Here is a 17233-nt window from a genome sequence, read left to right as displayed (position 1 = left end):
CTTACACTCATATATATGTCAATAATACCTCTATAAAGCTGGAAAAAAATAAGAAAACTATAAATGAAAAATTAGTTACACCCACAATGAGAACGTAATTATGGTTTTGATAGCTATTAGAAAATCAGCATGACAGATGTAGAGGACAGAAGTGAAGTATCCACAGAATGTGCATGCATTTTAATAAAAAGTCAAGTAGATGTGGAGTGCCTTGGTGGTGCAGTCAGTTGATCACTTGACTCTTGGTCTCAGCTGAAGTGTGATCTCAGGGTCATGAGATCGAGCCCCACGTCCGGCTCCACGCTCAGCACAGAGTCTGCTTGTGTTTCTCTCACCGTCTCCCTCTGCCCCTCTCCCTGTGCTTTCTCACTCTAAAAATAAATAAATCTTAAAAAAAAATCAAGTAGATGTATAAATAGTTTTTTTTTTTTTTTTTAAGATTTTATTTATTTATTTGACAGAGAGAGAGACCGCAAGAGAGGGAACACAAGCAGGGGGAGTGGGAGAGGGAGAAGCAGGCTTCCCACCGAACAGGGGGCCCGATGTGGGGCTTGATCCCAGGACCCTGGGATCATGACCCAAGATGAAGGCAGACGCTTAACAACTGAGCCACCCAGGTGCCCCTATAAATAGGTTTTGAGGTGCGAAACTAGTTTCATATCTCTTACGACTGCAACATGACTAATTCATACTAATTAGTTTTCACTCTTCTATTTCTTCACATCAGGTACTCTATTTAGCTTTGTATCTCCAATAGTACTTAGAATAGTAACTTAAACATTAATTTCTTGAACAATTTAGGGAACTTTACCCACTAAATGTAAAACTTTCCACTAACCACCTTCCCCCTTTAACAAAAAAAATTACATGAAAAAGGGTATTGTCTAATGGTAAAGAAAGATACTAAGGAACACAGTTCTCCCATCTTTGCTAAAGATTTTGCTAAAAAATGGGTAAGCCACTTAAGACTTATCAATATACAGTAAGAGTAATAAAAAGGCTCAGATTCTGACTGGATAATGATACATCTGAGAATTTACTCCAGTAACTTCCAATATAAGAAAGGTCACATGCACAGAAACATGCAATGTAGTATTACACTGGTAAAATCCGGAAGCAAACAGAAGTCCAACAGGTTAATGTGACACTCTATCTCCTCAAAGGAACATTAAACTGCTGCTAAAATACTTAGGGAAAACTATGTAGCAACATGGAGAAGTGATCAAAAGTAGGACACAAACATTTATGTGATTATGTTTATAATTAAGCAAAGGATGCTTATCAACAAAACCCAGAAGGGAATAAACAAAAGAAAATTGTGTGGTATGACAGGAGAGTGAATTCTGTTCTTTGTATGAGTCATTTTTGCCCTAACAAATTATCACAAACTTACTACCTGAAACCACACCCACTTATTGTCGCACACTTCTGTACGTTCCGAAGTCCGTGAGGTCCACCAGGCTGGACCGGGGTGCTGGTAGGGGTTGCACCCCCTGCTGGAGGCTCTGGGGAACAATGCCCCTCAAGTTCCTTCAGCTTGTTTGGCGGGTGTGGGACTGAGGGCTCCAAGTGTTTGCTCACTCCTGGAGGCCACTCCTGCCACTGCTTGCATCTGGCCCCTGTACCGCCTTCTTTAAAGGGCTCATGTGGTTGTACTGGGCAACACCTAGCACCCCCCCCACCCCTGTACATGAAACACCTGCAGATAATCTCCCTATTTTGACGTCAGCTGATTAGTAACCTTAATTTCATCTTCAAAGTCCACAGTGCCTAGTGTCTGAACAACCACTAAAACCAATAAAACTTTCGCCACATCAACAATATGATGGTTTTGCTTTCTTAACATTCGTGTGTTCACTGGAGTATCACTTTTTTTTTTAAGTTTTATTTTTATTTAAGTAATCTCTACACCCAACATGGGGCTCAAACTCACAACCCTGAGATCAAGAGTTGCATGCTTTTCCAACTGAGCCAGCCAGGCACCCCTGGAGTAGCACTTTTAATTTCCTTCAAGAACTTTTACTTTGCATACACAACGTGGCCAACTGGCATAAGAGGCCTAGCTTTCAGCCTATTTAGGCTTTTGACATGCTTTCTTCACCAAGCTTAATCATTTCTAGCTTATGATGTAGAGCGAGAGATGTGCGACTCTTCCTTTCACTTTAACACGCAGAGGTCACTGTGGGGTTACTAACTGGCCTAATTTCAGTACTGCTGTGTCTCAGGAATTAAGGAGCCCCAAGGAGAGGGATGAAGGGGAACCGCTGCTCAGTGGAGCAGTCACAACCCACACGTTTATCAATTAAGTGCACCATCCTATATGGGCACAGTTTGTCGTGCCCCGAAACAATCAGAGTAATAACATCAAAGATCACAGATCACCATAGTAAATATAATGAAAAAGTATGAATTATTGCGAAAATTACCAAAATGTAAAACAGAGACCTGAAGTGAGCAAATGCTGTTAGAAAAATGGCACCAATAGACTTGCACGACACAGAATTGCCACAAACCTTCCATCTGTAAAAAATGCACTATCTGCAAGGCATATTAAAGTGAAGTGCAATTAGGGTGCCTGGGCGGCTCAGTTGGTTAAGCGACTGCCTTCGGCTCAGGTCATGATCCTGGAGTCCTGGGATCGAGTCCCGCATCGGGCTCCCTGCTCAGCAGGGAGTCTGCTTCTCCCTCTCCCGCTCCCCCCTCTTGTGCTCGCTCTCACTCTCTCTCAAATAAATAAATAAAATCTTTAAAAAAAAAAAAGTGAAGTGCAATTAAATGAGGAACACCTGTTAGTCAGGGTTTGAAAAAATCTTTCTGAATGAAATATCATTTCCTTACAGGTAAATGACTAAACAGTATTTCTATTTGTTCATTTCTATGTTTTTAGCTTATTTACATCAATAACTTTTCTGAAAATTTCAGCATCAAAAATACTGATGTTCAAAAACATCACCAAAGGTTAGGAGACTGTGGCATGGCCAAGTGGAGTCAAACCCAAGATCCTATTCTTACTAGCTCTGTGTTCTACAGGCAAATAACACCCTCTCTGAGCTAGTTCCCTCCATTTCTGAACAAGGAACAGTAATGTATAGCAAGCAGTATTTTGCAGGGTTCTTGTAAGGTTTAAAGGACACGGGCAGATAATGCTCAGCACAGTGACCAAGGCACAGTCAACAGTAACCAGTTCCAACGGATTCATTAGCTTTTTACAAAAGTGAAATAGGAGGAAAGGAACAGCTTCTGTGTAATTGATCAAGAAAAGTTTGGTTTTTTTAAAAAAAGATTTCATTCATTCATTCATTCATTCATTCATTTATTTATTTATTAAGAGAGAGAGTGCACTCGAACACTGAGGAGAAACAGAGGGAGAGGCAGAGAGAGAAGCACGCTCTCTGCTGAGCAGGGAGCTGAGTACAGAGTCTGCGTGGGGCTCACATGACCTGAGCCGAAGGCAGACGCTTAACTGACTGAGCCACCGAGGCAACCCCAAGAAAAGTTTCTTTAAAATCAAAATGCCTTCAGGGCGCCTGGGTGGCTCAGTCGATAAGCGTCTGCCTTCGGCTCAGGTCATGATCCCGGGGTCCTGGGATCGAGCCCAACATCGGGCTCCCTGCTCCGAGGGAAGCCTGCTTCTCCCTCTCCCACTCCCCCTGCTTGTGTTCCCTCTCTCACTGTGTCTCTCTCTGTCAAATAAATAAAATCTTTAAAAAAAAAAAAAAATCAAAACGCCTTCTCTTCCCCCTTTTCAAGTGTATACTGTCACTAAAAAAAAAATTCATTAGGCAATCCTTTCTGATTCTTGTCAATATTTGTCTGCTATTGTGCGTTCCTTCATAATTCTAGTTAGCTTCCCTATTCATGATAATTATTAAGTATAAATGCACAATTCATTCCAAATTTACAACAGGATGCATACTCCCGATAGCCTAAGCTTCCTTGGAGGTTGCTGGATGGCGCCATCTAGTGTTCCTATTCAGTAGCAGCAAAATAAACCGGAAGGGTGGGTCTGGGTCCCAACAGGATCTAGTGCATAGTCTGAAAAAAATATACAGGCTTCTAGGGTCCTATCTCAGGCCCACATCAAAACCTTCAGAGTAGGGCCTGGACAATCATACATAAAAATAAAAACAATCCCTGTTGGACAGACAAGTCAGAATCGAGAGCCACTGATATGGTGAATGTATCCTCTACTATCAGAGGCACAGAGTCAAACTAGTTTATCTTGTTACGGGGAAGTCGTTCAGATAGCAATATATCATATGCATCTAGGTACACCTCCTTGTTTCAGACTGTCAAGAGACCTAGACAAGGTAAACAAAACATTCTAGAGCCTACAAAATGGGTTTGTATACCTATTTTCTAAATTTCACAGATTGGTTTCAGAGTCAGACCTAGGCCAACTAAGGAAAAGGCAGGTGGGAGACTTCTTTTCATAGATGGAGACTTAATAGTTTCATGCAACAAAACAGTAAATGGAGAATTGAGAATTGCAGTTGGACTGTGACAAGATCTGTGGTGTGGCCTACCAGACACACGGTGAGGGACAGTTGGGCACATAATCACTGCGGGGCTATCTCTGCAAAAATTCTTGATCTATAATTCTTCCAAAACAGACATGCTATAATTTTTGAAATGTGCAACATGCTCAGTTTAGGCACATGCAACTATACTTACACTTGTAGGCATGTTATTTTAAAAAGGCAGCAATGGGACTTAAAAATCTACTTTAAAAAAATCTCACAGGAGGGGCGCCTGGGTGGCTCAGTCGTTAAGCGTCTGCCTTCAGCTCAGGTCATGAAACCGGGGTCCTGGGATCAAGCCCCACATCGGGCTCCCTGCTCCGCAGGAAGCCTGCTTCTCCCTCTCCCACTCCCCCTGCTTGTGTTCCCTCTCTCGCTGTCTCTCTCTCTGTCAAATAAATAAATAAAATCTTAAAAAAAAAAAAACTCACAGGAAAACACACATGATGAACAGAGCACCTATTGTACGGAATCAGTACTGGAAATCTCCAGGAATGGGAATCTCAAAGGACTAGAAAACAGAAAACTGTACTCTAATTTTGCCTCTAGCATTAATGAGCTATATTATCGTGGACAAATTATTTGTCTCTTTGGATCTTAATATCCTCATGTGTACAATGACAGACTATAATATTCCTTGCTCTGTTCTAGCTCCAAAATTCTCTGGCTGTATCCTTGATGAGATAAGGGAACACACAACTCCCAGCCCGATCCCCTGTGTTTCCTGAACACTTCCGGAGGTTGACAGGAAGGGCCCCAACCCTCCAATGGTCTGACCACACACTTATAGTAAGATACCACTGGGGTCTTTACAACCCTGGGGTCAAGTGAAAAGCCAGGGTTAACTCTGATTAAATATTCATGATGTACTTAAGTGTCACACACATGACAGTCTCCACCAGGAACCTATATACTTCACCAGTAAAGCAGCACTGGGGCCTGGGAGTCAGAAGCCTGGGATTTCAGTCTGACTCTAACACTTAATAGCTATGCGTGGCCTCAGGCAGGTCTTTTTTTTTTTTTTAAACAAGCTGTGGCCAGTTTTATTAAAGAAAAATTTTGCGTGATTTACTTTTCACCAGTCTGTTCTGGCATGCTTCGAGTGATATCAGAATCACCTGGATCAGTGATAGCCAGTGTGCATACTCTGTAGTATTTCCCACACGCTGTGCCCAATTCAGTATTATTGCCACTATAGGGATGGGCACCAGTTTTGGCCAACATGGCACAGTATTCTATTTCAGATTTCCTCAAGGCTGGGCAGTTGTTGGCGAGGATGACCAGTTTCGCTCTGCCATGTCTGATCATTTTCAGAGTCTGCTTGTACCCCAGCACGTACTTTCCACTTTTCATAACAAGCTGGAGCCTGGAGTTGATCGACTCCAGCGACTTTTTCGTCTTCTTTGCGGCCACCATCTTCCTGCCTTAGATGCGGGACGGCCCCAACCAAAACCAGCCGCCAAAATGCTCAGGCAGGTCTCTTAATCACTGTCTCTCATTTTCCTCTTCTGGAGAAGGCAGATTAGGGGAAGAACAAATTTGACAATGTATTTGACAGTGCCTTAAAAATCATAAAATTTTAATTAACGTACAGCATTATTTCTGCATTAGCAAAATATCAATATTTGTATATAATAACCCTGTAATATTAAATTTATTTTTTTATTTTTGTTGTGTTTTGAGGAGAGGTTCAAGGTTTTTCTAACTTCAATATTTAAATATGGAAACCTACTGTGAATACACAAACAATGCAGGTATAAAGATTAAAATTAAAGTACTACCTTATCCTGCCATCCCCCCAAGTCTGTTCCCAACCCCCCCCCCACAAAGATTTTCTTTCAGAATTTTCACTGTATGTTGATAGCCAAAGATTGTTGAAACATCTCTGTAGATGTTGGTATTTATAATTTAACCATATATGAACATTTTCATGTTGGTATATACATAGATCTACCTCGATCACTTTAATACTGCATAGTATTCTTGGTGGACCATAGTTTAGTTAACTGTTTCACTCCCTTTCTACTTGGTCAGTGTAACGAACAATGCCAAAACATGTTCTACACAGATTTTTGTGCACACGTTATTAGTTTCCTGAGGTATCAAATTCTTACAAATCCGGAGGATTTCAACAATGGAAATTTATTTGCTTGGAGTTCTGGAAACCAGAAGTCCAAAATCAAGGTGTTGGCAGGACCGGTTCCTTCCGGAGGTTCTGAGGGAGAAACCGTCTCATGCTTTTCTCTCAACTTCTGGTGGCTCTGGACAATCCTGGCATTCCTCTGTGTAGTAAGCATCACTCTAACCTCCACCTCTGCCCTCACAGGGCCTTCCCCTCAGGGTCTGGAATCTCCCTCTTCCCTTCTCCTAGAAGGACACCAGTCACTGATCTGGAGATGCTTACCTTAACTACATCCGCAAAGGCCCTTCTTCCAACTAAGGTCATATTCTGAGGTTCTGAGCGGACCTATCTTTTCGGGGCCATTATTCAACCCACTACAACACACACGAGAATATGTCAGATGCGATAAAAGATTATACTCAGAAATGACTCTCAAAAGGTTACAATGATTTTCACTTTCACCAAAATGATATTAGGGTGCTCTTTCAGGACGCCTGGGTGGCTCAGTCAGTTAAGCATCTGCCTTCGGCTCAGGTCATGATCCCAGATCCTGGGATCGAGTCCTTGCTCAGGGGGGAGCCTGATTCTCCCTCGGCCTCTGCCTGCCGCTCCTCCTGCTTGTGCTCTCTCTCTCTCTGACAAATAAAAAAGTAAAATCTTAAAAAATAATAATAATAATAATAAGGTGCTCTTTCCCCTGTATTCTTGCCAACTTTCCAAACTTCCGGCTAAATTGATGAGTTAGATAAAAAAATAATGCACCATTGTTTCTACTGTATCTCCCTGACTTTTCTCGTAAGGTTAATCCTCTTTCATGTAGTTACTGACTTCTTTTGAGATCCTCCTATTCTTAAATTTTGTCATTTTCTAAACAGTGATGTGTTATTTTCCTCTCAATCTTTAAGAATTCTTCACAGTCTGGATATTAATATTTTATTATATATATCACCACAATTTCCAAGCCTGTTACTTATTCAACCTTACCTCTTACTAAACAACATTTAAAAGTGTTTATTTAATCAAACTTACCAAGTTTTTCTTTTATGGTCCTGGGTTTTTAATATTTATAGATTTTTAAATTCCCTAAGATTTTTTTTTTATTTTTTTCATTTTATTGTTATGTTAATCACCACACATTACATCATTAGGTTTAGATGTAGTGTTCCATGATTCATTGTTTGTGCATAACACCCAGTGCTCCATGCAGAACGTGCCCTCTTTAATACCCATCACCAGGCTAACCTATCCTCCCACCCCCCCTCCCCTCTAGAACCCTCAGTTTGTTTTTCAGAGTCCATCATCTCTCATGGTTCATCTCCCCCTCCGATTTCCCCTAAATTCCCTAAGATTTTATGTGATATCACAAAGTAGGACAAATACAGACCTATGAGTTACAGAAAGCACCTTCTACTCAGTCTGCAAATGCCTTATGAATGAGAAAATATTTGAGGAGTCAAAGGATGCTTAAATTAGGTGTCCTGAGATGAAATTTCCAACAAGCAATTCTTAGAACACGAGCCATTCATTCAACTCAACTGAATACAACTCAATGTCATCAACTCAATTCTGACACTATGCACAGATAGCCATTGGAATGCACAGGCTGAGGGCTCAGTCCGTCAGGACTCCAAACCATCCCCCCACCCCCAACTTCAGGCACCAGATGCAAGCCCCATTAGCTGTGCTGCTTCTGACCGACTGGCGATGGACTGTAGGTTCTCAAGAGCCCCTCTCCTTGGGTACAATTAATTTCCCATAGCAGCTCACAGAACTCAGAGAAACCTATTACTTGACAATAAAAGAATGTAACTCAGAAACAGCCAGATGGAAGAGATGCTTAGGGCAAGGTATGGGGAAGGGGCAGGGAGCTTCCATTCTCTCCAGGAGCCCCGCTCTCCCGGCACCTCCACATGTTTGCCAACCAGGAAGCGCTCTGAACCCTGTCCTTCCGGGTTTTTATGTAAGTTCCACGACATAGGCAAGAATGATTAAATCACTGGCCACTGGCAATTGCTTCAACCTCTGGCCCCTCTCCACTCCCCAGAGGTCAGGTGGTGGGACTGAAAGTTCCAACCATCTAATCACTGGCTGGCTCCAAGGACCAACAGCCCTCAACCTTAGGTGCTTTCCAAAAGTTACCTCATTAACATAACAAAAGATATCTTTTAACACTCTCAATGCTTAGGAAATGCCAAGGGTTTTGGGAGCTGTGAGCCAGGAACTGTGATTGAAGGCCAAATATACATTTTCTTATAAATCACAATATCATGATGCTGTAGACTAAATGTGAAAATAAAGAGAAGAGGAACAGTTAAGTTGGAAGAGGTATGGATGATTTAATGGTCCAACAACTCCTGAGACACAACAAAGCTTTAGGCACTGAAAGAAAAATCTAAGATGGACACATTCTCTCCCCCGCTAGAAGTTTACAATTCAGATGCAAGCAAAAATATTTTAAGTAACAGTTAAGCAGTGACAAATGAAAAAAAAAAAAGCAATGGGCTTCAAATCAATGAAATCCATGGAGTTCACAGTACAATGCGAAAGAGAATCCTGATGGGTCTCAAAAGAGATGGAAAGTACCAATATGAATTCAAAGAAAAATTTTAAAACTTCCATCAAACTATAATAAACATAAGAAAAGCATATTATCATAATGAAACAACTCAATGAACTTTGCAAAGTAAACTTATCCATATAACCAGTGGTCGGCTCAAGAAAAGTACATGACAGCACCCTAGACGCCCCCCTCCTACTTCGCTCCTACCTTCTTTTCTTCATACTTCCTTCACTCCCCAAAAGTTCCCATTGGTTTGGTCTATTTTTATACTTTGTATAAAGAGAATAATACACTAGGTACTTCTTTCTCTCAAAACATGTTTGTGACATTCATCAAAATTTTTGTTTTACAGTTATAGACTGTTCTTTCTCATTTTCCACTGTATAGTATTCCATTGTGTGAATATTTTAATACATCATTCATCTATTACACCAATGATGGGTAGTTTTTATGGTTCCTACTTTTGGACTCCTGTGAAAAACACTGCTATGAACATTCTAGTACGTATCTTCTGGTGAACACGTTTTCACTTCTGTTGGGTATGAACTAGGAAGCAGAAGTGCTAGGTCATGGACTGCACGGATGTTCAGCTTTAGCAAGTACTGCCAGTTTTCCAACTCTTGGACAGTTTTCCTTCAGCTCCCCGTGAGAGTTCCAATTGTGCTACACTCTCGCCAACAACCGTTATTTTCTACCTTCTCCATTTTAGCCATTCTAGTGAGTATGTAGCAAATGCAATTATTACGAATAATATGAAAGTTCAGATAACAGCAAATCTCTCACAACAAAGCAGTCTTTAGAGAGAATATGGATTTTTAAAAAAGATTATTTAGGGGCGCCTGGGCTGCTCAGTCGTTAAGCATCTGCCTTCGGCTCAGGTCATGATCCCAGGGTCCTGGAATCGAGCTCCCAGGCGATCCCCGCATCGGGCTCCTTGCTCAGCAGGGAGCCTGCTTCTCCCTCTCCCCCTTCTTGTGTTCCCACTCTCGCTGCCTCTCTCTGTGTCAAATAAATAAATAAAAAATCTTTTAAAAAAACTTAAAATAATAAAAAAGATTATTTGAGAGTGAGAGAACATGTGTGCAAGCACGTGTGAACAGGAGGGGGGAGAGGCAGAGGGAGAGAATCTCCAGCAGATTTCCCCATGGAGCGCAGAGCTGATCGCATGCTTCACGCGATCATGACCTGAGCCAAAACCAAGAGCTGGACGCCCAACCGACTGAGCGACCCAGATGCCCCAAGAATACGGGTTTTAATTAAACTAACTGCACAAAAAAAGTTCATGGACTTGTTTAGTCACACACCCAAGGGATAACAAAATGACATGTATAAAGTCCACATTTAAGAGCGTAAAAACAGGAGCCTATTATTTAGTGGCACTGCTTTTCCAGTGGGAGAAGAATTAACCAGTTATTTTAACCATTCTGGTAAGTTGCATTTAAAAAAGAATACATGTATTAATGGGTATCAAGCGGTTGTGAAAATCTTACAATAAAATGGTAGAAGAAAATAAACATATTTTAAGAGAAGACAATAGCACAGCTCAATCACAGAGGCCAGCAAAGAATCCTCAAGAGTGGGGAGAAATATGAAGACAGAAAATAGAAAGCATAGTGAATACATGACAAATTACTGCTAACCAAAACCTGACTTCTCTCACTCAAATGTTATGATCCATATTTTTCTAGAGTAGCAATGGCTATTTTATTTCAGGGAAATGAGTATCAATAAATTCTTTCTAAAAATAATATAAAATATATTTTAGCAAAAAACATACAGAATAGCTTTCCTATGACTAACACTATAATTTCCTATGCATACTATGTGAGATACATCCCTTTAAGAAACTACAGTGTATAATTTAATCAGGATATGTATTTTTAATAATCAATCAAAAATTAGAATCTATAATAATACTACATCTAATATTTAACTTTTATAGTTTAAGAAAAAATCCCAGACCTACTCAAATTAGTAAAAAAAAATCTAGTAAAAAGGGGAAACAAATTACTTCCACTTTGCAGGTGTCTAGAACTGTGACCTCACCTCAGCCACAAGCTCCAAGAGAATAAGCAGCATATCTTGTAATTATCACAGCCCTTCTCCACACGTTTAGCAGGGCATTCAATAAATCCCACTCACCAACATGCTAGAATCTCTACTGACCAGAATATCACATACGCTGCTTCATGCAGCTGGTGAAAAGTGAGTAGATATTTATGTGCAACAGACCTAGTTCAAAATGCTTAATCATTTTTTTTTTTTTTTTTAAAGATTTTACTTATTTGACAGAGAGAGACACAGCGAGAGAGGGAACACAAGCAGGGGGAGTGGAAGAGTGAGAAGCAGGCTTCCCGCTGAGCAGGGAGCCCAATGTGGGGCTTGATCCCAGAACCCTGGGATCATGACCTGAGCCGAAGGCAGACGCTTAATTACTGAGCCACCCAGGTGCCCCAAAATGCTTAAGCATTTTTAAACAAGAATTCAACAGGCAGATTTTAAAAATTATAAACACAAACACTATGAAATCCAAGAACAATAAAGTAGAAAGACAAAATTACGTCCAAGAACATCTGCTAATAGATCAAACCTCTTTCTTTCTAAACAAAGCTTTAGCTTATTATTTCCCTAAAGTTCATCTAAGTGAGACATTTATAAATGTTTACTCCAAGCAATAAAACACACGGTCATTTTATAAATATTGGCTCTTAGAAGCCAGGTAAGTGGTGACCATGATAAAAACTGTGTCATTTCCCAGGAGTTTATCTGTTTCTCTTTTCAAGGTTAGAATTTCTAACACCTACAAGTTAAATCAATGTTAGGTATGTTACACTTAACAGAGTGAACAATAAGGTGTATAAAGCTTGTGTGCATTTAGTTGATCAGGTAACATATAAATTTTGAAAACTAATTAAAAAAAAAAGAAAAATAACTGACCCAAATTTATAAAGTTTATAAGCATGAAAAGGACTGCAGTGCTAGTAAGAGTTCTAAGAAACCATCAGAGAAAGGCTAATGAAACCCGAGAAGGAAAACCGACAGGAGACTGAAATGAAACTTTTTGATGACAAAGAGTTCACTGAAAAGACAAAAAGAACGGCTGGGAATGAAAAATACAGCAAATGCTACAAAACTAATTCAACAAAAATACCAAGTACAAATAACTGACAAGTAGTCATCCACACGGAAGTGCAGAACATAACATGTGGCTACAACTGCAAATCTCGAATCCCAGACAACTGCATAGTGGTTCTCTCAAGAGATTAATGATTAGACTTTTTAATTTTTTATTTATTTTATTTATTTTTTTTTTTAAGTAATCTCTACCCTCAACGTGGGGCTCGAACTCACGACCCTGAGATCAAGAGTTCCACGCTCCACTGACTGAGCCAGCCAGGTGCCCCAATGATTAGACTTTTCAAGTGTCATATTTGAAAGGGATGGGAGTGTAGCATTACAAGGAAAACATGGATGAATAAAATATGGTAATAGTTTATGAATTAATACTGAGATTTGCTAGTCTGACACATGTTATGCCAAGTACAACTAACTAGCCACACTAAAAATAAAATGCTAAAAACTCACTCACTGTCTTCTGTGGGAAGGACCTGCAGGGAGTAAATCCACTCTATTATATCATCTTTGTTCACCACATCTAAGGAATCCAACATATCCAGCCCGGAGAGCGCAAAAAATGCAACTGTCAGCCTAAAAGAAAAAAAAAAAAAGTAAAATTCCATCTCAACTGTCAAAACACTGAAGTCTTTCTGGTTCAAAAAATAATAAAGTCTTTCTAATTTTAAACTTAATTCAAACAGTAATCTCATTTTACAAAAGCCAAAAAGCCCTGTTTAGAGTTTGTATCGATCAAACCTTTGTTTCATTTGTAAAAAGGAACATTTAGGGGTTAAAAAACCAGTCCTACTCATCTGATACATGCGTGGATTCACTAAAGCAACCTGAAGGCTAAAGCAGATTTAAAAAAGAATTGCCTGCACCTAATTAGTACAAGCAAATTCAAAAGGCTGAAAATATATAAAATCCCTATTTCCACTTATTTGCCAAGAGCAACTATACTTACAGTTTGTGCATAATTCTTAAGGAACGTTAGAATAAATCCATCTGTATTCAAATTTGTTAACAAATAATGTGACCGGAAAAAACTTAAAATGAATTTTGGGAAATAATACTTTAAAAAATACATATGCATTTCAACTCCATTTTCCCAGAGAGGATTCTTCGATGGAATGAAAAACTGTAAGGCAACACACTCCCCTCCAAGACTATACACTAAATGAGAAATGTAAACTTTGTTTTCATATAAAAACTAGTACTTTAGTGATTACTTTTTACATAAAGAATTTGTTATATATAATTCTTTTCAGGTTGAGATGCATTCCATACTGCTGTCTGAGCATGGTTATCTCATTTCTGTATTCTAACAATTCCTATAACTAATATAACAAATTAATATTTTAAATCATCTGGTCTAAAATCTGACAGCAAAGCCACTGGACACATTCTGTAACCTTTTCAACTAAGATTCCAAAAGAGAAATAAACCTTAACGCCCTAAAGCATCCACTGTGTGTAATAAATTAACTTCTTTCCCATGCCATCTAGAAAAATACTACCAACTTAAGGAAAAATGAGAAAAGTCACTTTTTTCTTTTTTAAGGGTATAATTCTCCTTGATTCCTGGTTGAAAAAGACTGGCATACATTAGATAACAGAAGGAGAAATCAAAGAGTAATTCTAACCAAAGCTTAAGGCAAAAACTAAAAATAATGCGATACTGGTACACTTAAGAAAAACAGATTTTGGGAAACTTACATTACTGAGAGACTATTACTATGTACTAGACACTGAGCTAGAAAATTTCTTATATACTATCTCAGTTTAATTCTAACAAACCACTGAGATCCACCAGAATTAGGGAGGTGATTTATCTGAGCACGATCAGGACTAAATTAAGGGCAGTGGAACCCCTTTATGTGGGAGGCTACAGTTCAGAGTTCAGACTTTGCCGTCAAATGAGCTAGGTTCAAATCCTAGGCTGGCTGATTTACAGCCATCTATAACCTGGGCAGGCCCTTTTCTAAATCTTTTCTAAGTCCACTTCCTTATCTATAAATTATTACACCTCACATTACTGCCCTCCCTGCCCACAAGCAAGCACTCAACAAACAGAAGCTATCATTACTGGTCATCTCCCTGATTTGACAGGAGTCAACGACCACCTCAGGATCTACACATGCTGTCACACTACAGGCCTTTTCTCAGGTCACTGGTTGGCAACCTTCTCCCACCCCCCCCACCCCCCAGACAACCCTGCTCTTTCCCAAAACAAAATGATACTTTAGAAATGGGAAGACCTTCTATCTAACAGCAGACATGTTTGAGAATCACTACTCTTCATGACAATTATGTCTCAGGAGATAAGTCTGCCTTGTGGTGATACATACTCAAATATTTATTGAAGTCACCAACAGATAAAAGGCCTGCAATACTTCATCTAACCCCCCTGGAGAGCTCTCACTAGGGTTTTTGGTTTTGCTATAAATGGTTATAGTCAGATATAATTAATTAAAATTATCTAGTAATTTCGTTTATTAAAGCGTTATTATAGAAAAAAACAAAAGGAAGACAAAGACAAAAGTGGAGGACAACATGAGGTTGTTGATAAGACAACCTACAGAGGCTGGATAAATCAAAGATCTTCCTGTCAATAAAAAACATACATGATTAGAAAACACTGAAAGGGCTATAAAGATAAGCTGGTATTCTTTTCTAAGTTAAGTACTCTCTTAAATTTTTTTTAGCTCAAGACCATGAAGTCCAAAGAACTCAAGTAATTTGCTTGAGATTTCAATGCTAGATAACCAATGAAAACTACTTAGGAACTGGGAGTTGCAGGGTGGTGTTCTCCACAGGGATGTTTCTCAAACCTGGCTACATTGTTAGAATCAGCTTAAAAACAAACACTTAAAACACCACCAATAAAACACAGAGAGGCCCAGGCCTTACTCTATGATAATGAAATGGAAATTCTAGGTGGAAGGTGGGGTCTGCATAACTGGTATTGGGGGGGGGGGGTGCGGTGTGGGAAGCTTCCCAGGTGAGGATAATGTGCAGCCAGGCTTTAGAAGCACTGCTCTAGGGGAGGCTGGATGGTTCAGTCATTTAAGCGTATGACTCTTGATCTCAGCTCAGGTCTTGATCTCAATGAGTTCAAGCCCTATGTTGGGCTCCATGCTGGGCATGGAGCCTGTTTTAAAAAAAGAGTGGGGGGGCGCCTGGGTGGCTCAGATGGTTAAGCATCTGCCTTCAGCTCAGGTCATGATCCCAGGGTCCTGGGATCAAGTCCCACATCGGGATCCCTGCTCAGTGCAGAGCCTGCTTCTCCCTCTCCCTCTGTCATTCCCTCTGCTTGTGCTCTCTGGCTCTGTCTATCTCTCTGTCAAATAAATAAATAAAATCTTTAAAAATAAAAAAAAGTGCACCGCTTTAGAGCAGTGATGCCCCAGGGGACATTCTAAAGACATTTTTGGTTGTCATAGAGGAGGGTGCCAGTGGCAGCTAGCTGGTAAACGCCAAGGATGCCGCTAAATGTCCCACCTACAACACATAGGACTGCGCCATTCAACAGAATGTCAACAGTGCTAAGGTTAAGTAACCCTGCTCCAAAGTCATACTGTTACCTGCATATAAGTGTTATATGAATGATCTGTTTTTCATTTTATTTGCTTCTGAATATGGATGCAAATACCAGAAATCAAGTCAGTTGCTGGTAAACTACTTTAAAATCTTGCCTACTTAATTATTAAAGGCTTCTGAGAGTCCGGTATTTTCAACTCCTAGCAGGTGAGACCAAGGTTTTAGGATTAACACAGCTCTAGTGAAAAGCTTATGCTTATGAAGTGAGGCGCCCAGCAGCGGCTAGCAGACAGAACCAAGAAGTCAATTTGGAGCAAATGTCTGGCCTCCCCTCTAAGGCTGGGAAAATACTCCTTTCTTAGCACACCAGAGTTCTTAAGCAGTCCTAAAACTCTGAGAGGGAGAGAATTAAATAAGTCATAAGAAAAAAAAAAGCAGTTTTGGGCTGTGGGCCTCTGAGGGAAATAATGGAGGGTTTTACGGTGCCCCAGTGAGGGCTACTTGGGGTATGGACTGCTGGCAACCCACCTGGGGGCAGGTGTCTAGAGGGGAAGTCACGCGAACACACAAGCCTAAAATCAGGCTGGTGAAGGTATTTCGACTTTGTTGCTTTGGAGAGCATTTGTTTGTTCTCTTCCTTTCTTCTCTTCCCTAGAATTGAACTCTGAAACTATAACCTGAAAAAGCAAAGCAAGCCAGCCACATCTTCCTGCCCCTTCTTCCACTCTGAACAACACATATGAAAGTGTATCTTACATGGATGAAGTAGTAAAGTTCGTCTCCTCTAAATCAAGTTGCTGCCCCACTGGATCAATTCACAGATGGGAGGCATCAACTAAATGATGTCTCCAGAAGATCTCCAATTTTTCACGCTTAAGAATAACATTTTCAGGCTTAAAAAACAGCACCCCCCAAAAAAATCCCCCAAGGATTAAATAGGGGGAAAAAAAAAGGAAAACCAGTCTGGGCAGTGGAAAAAAGAATTGAGCAATAGTAATAACTTTCCTGTGCTAATAAAGGAGTAGTGTACCATTAGGCTAGAGCAGGTAAGTGACCATTTGCGAGTATACTGGAAACAGATACATGGGCACTGACTAGATTCCCAAACTTTGGATCACCTGCTCTGCCCCTTTCCGCCAGTACAGTCTCTTTACCGGCATCTCCAAGTGTCTTTAACAGGTAACTGCATTCCTGCCTAGATCTCAGGTGGGGCAATAACTAAATCATACTGCAAAAAGTTCTAAAATTATGAACAAGCATTTACAAACAGGAAATATTTAGAAATAGGAACACAGTTGTTCAATAAAATTGGTAACAGTGGACATGATGAGAGAGCCTTAGAGGACAGATGGAAATTAATCATGAAGTTAAAATA

The 17233-nt window shown here is 40.1% G+C and overlaps 1 protein-coding gene and 1 pseudogene across 1 annotated transcript in view; both read right to left on the bottom strand.

Annotated features, from left to right (window-relative positions):
- PGGT1B (protein geranylgeranyltransferase type I subunit beta) overlaps window positions 1-17233 on the bottom strand; it is a 55079-nt gene that overhangs the window by 32560 nt on the left and 5286 nt on the right. The window contains exon 2 of the mRNA XM_081827221.1: window positions 12792-12910. Within this exon, the coding sequence (XP_081683347.1) occupies window positions 12792-12910 (119 nt within the window). The remainder of the gene's footprint in view (window positions 1-12791; window positions 12911-17233) is intronic.
- On the bottom strand, window positions 5553-6016 carry LOC102733381 (large ribosomal subunit protein eL30 pseudogene; annotated as a pseudogene).

Source organism: Leptonychotes weddellii, chromosome 7 (genome assembly GCF_054177405.1).
Source record: "Leptonychotes weddellii isolate Sample4059 chromosome 7, ASM5417740v2, whole genome shotgun sequence".
NCBI classification, from domain to species: Eukaryota; Metazoa; Chordata; class Mammalia; order Carnivora; family Phocidae; genus Leptonychotes; species Leptonychotes weddellii.
Note: the sequence above shows the minus strand (reverse complement) of the source record. Positions and strands in the feature narration are given on the sequence as shown.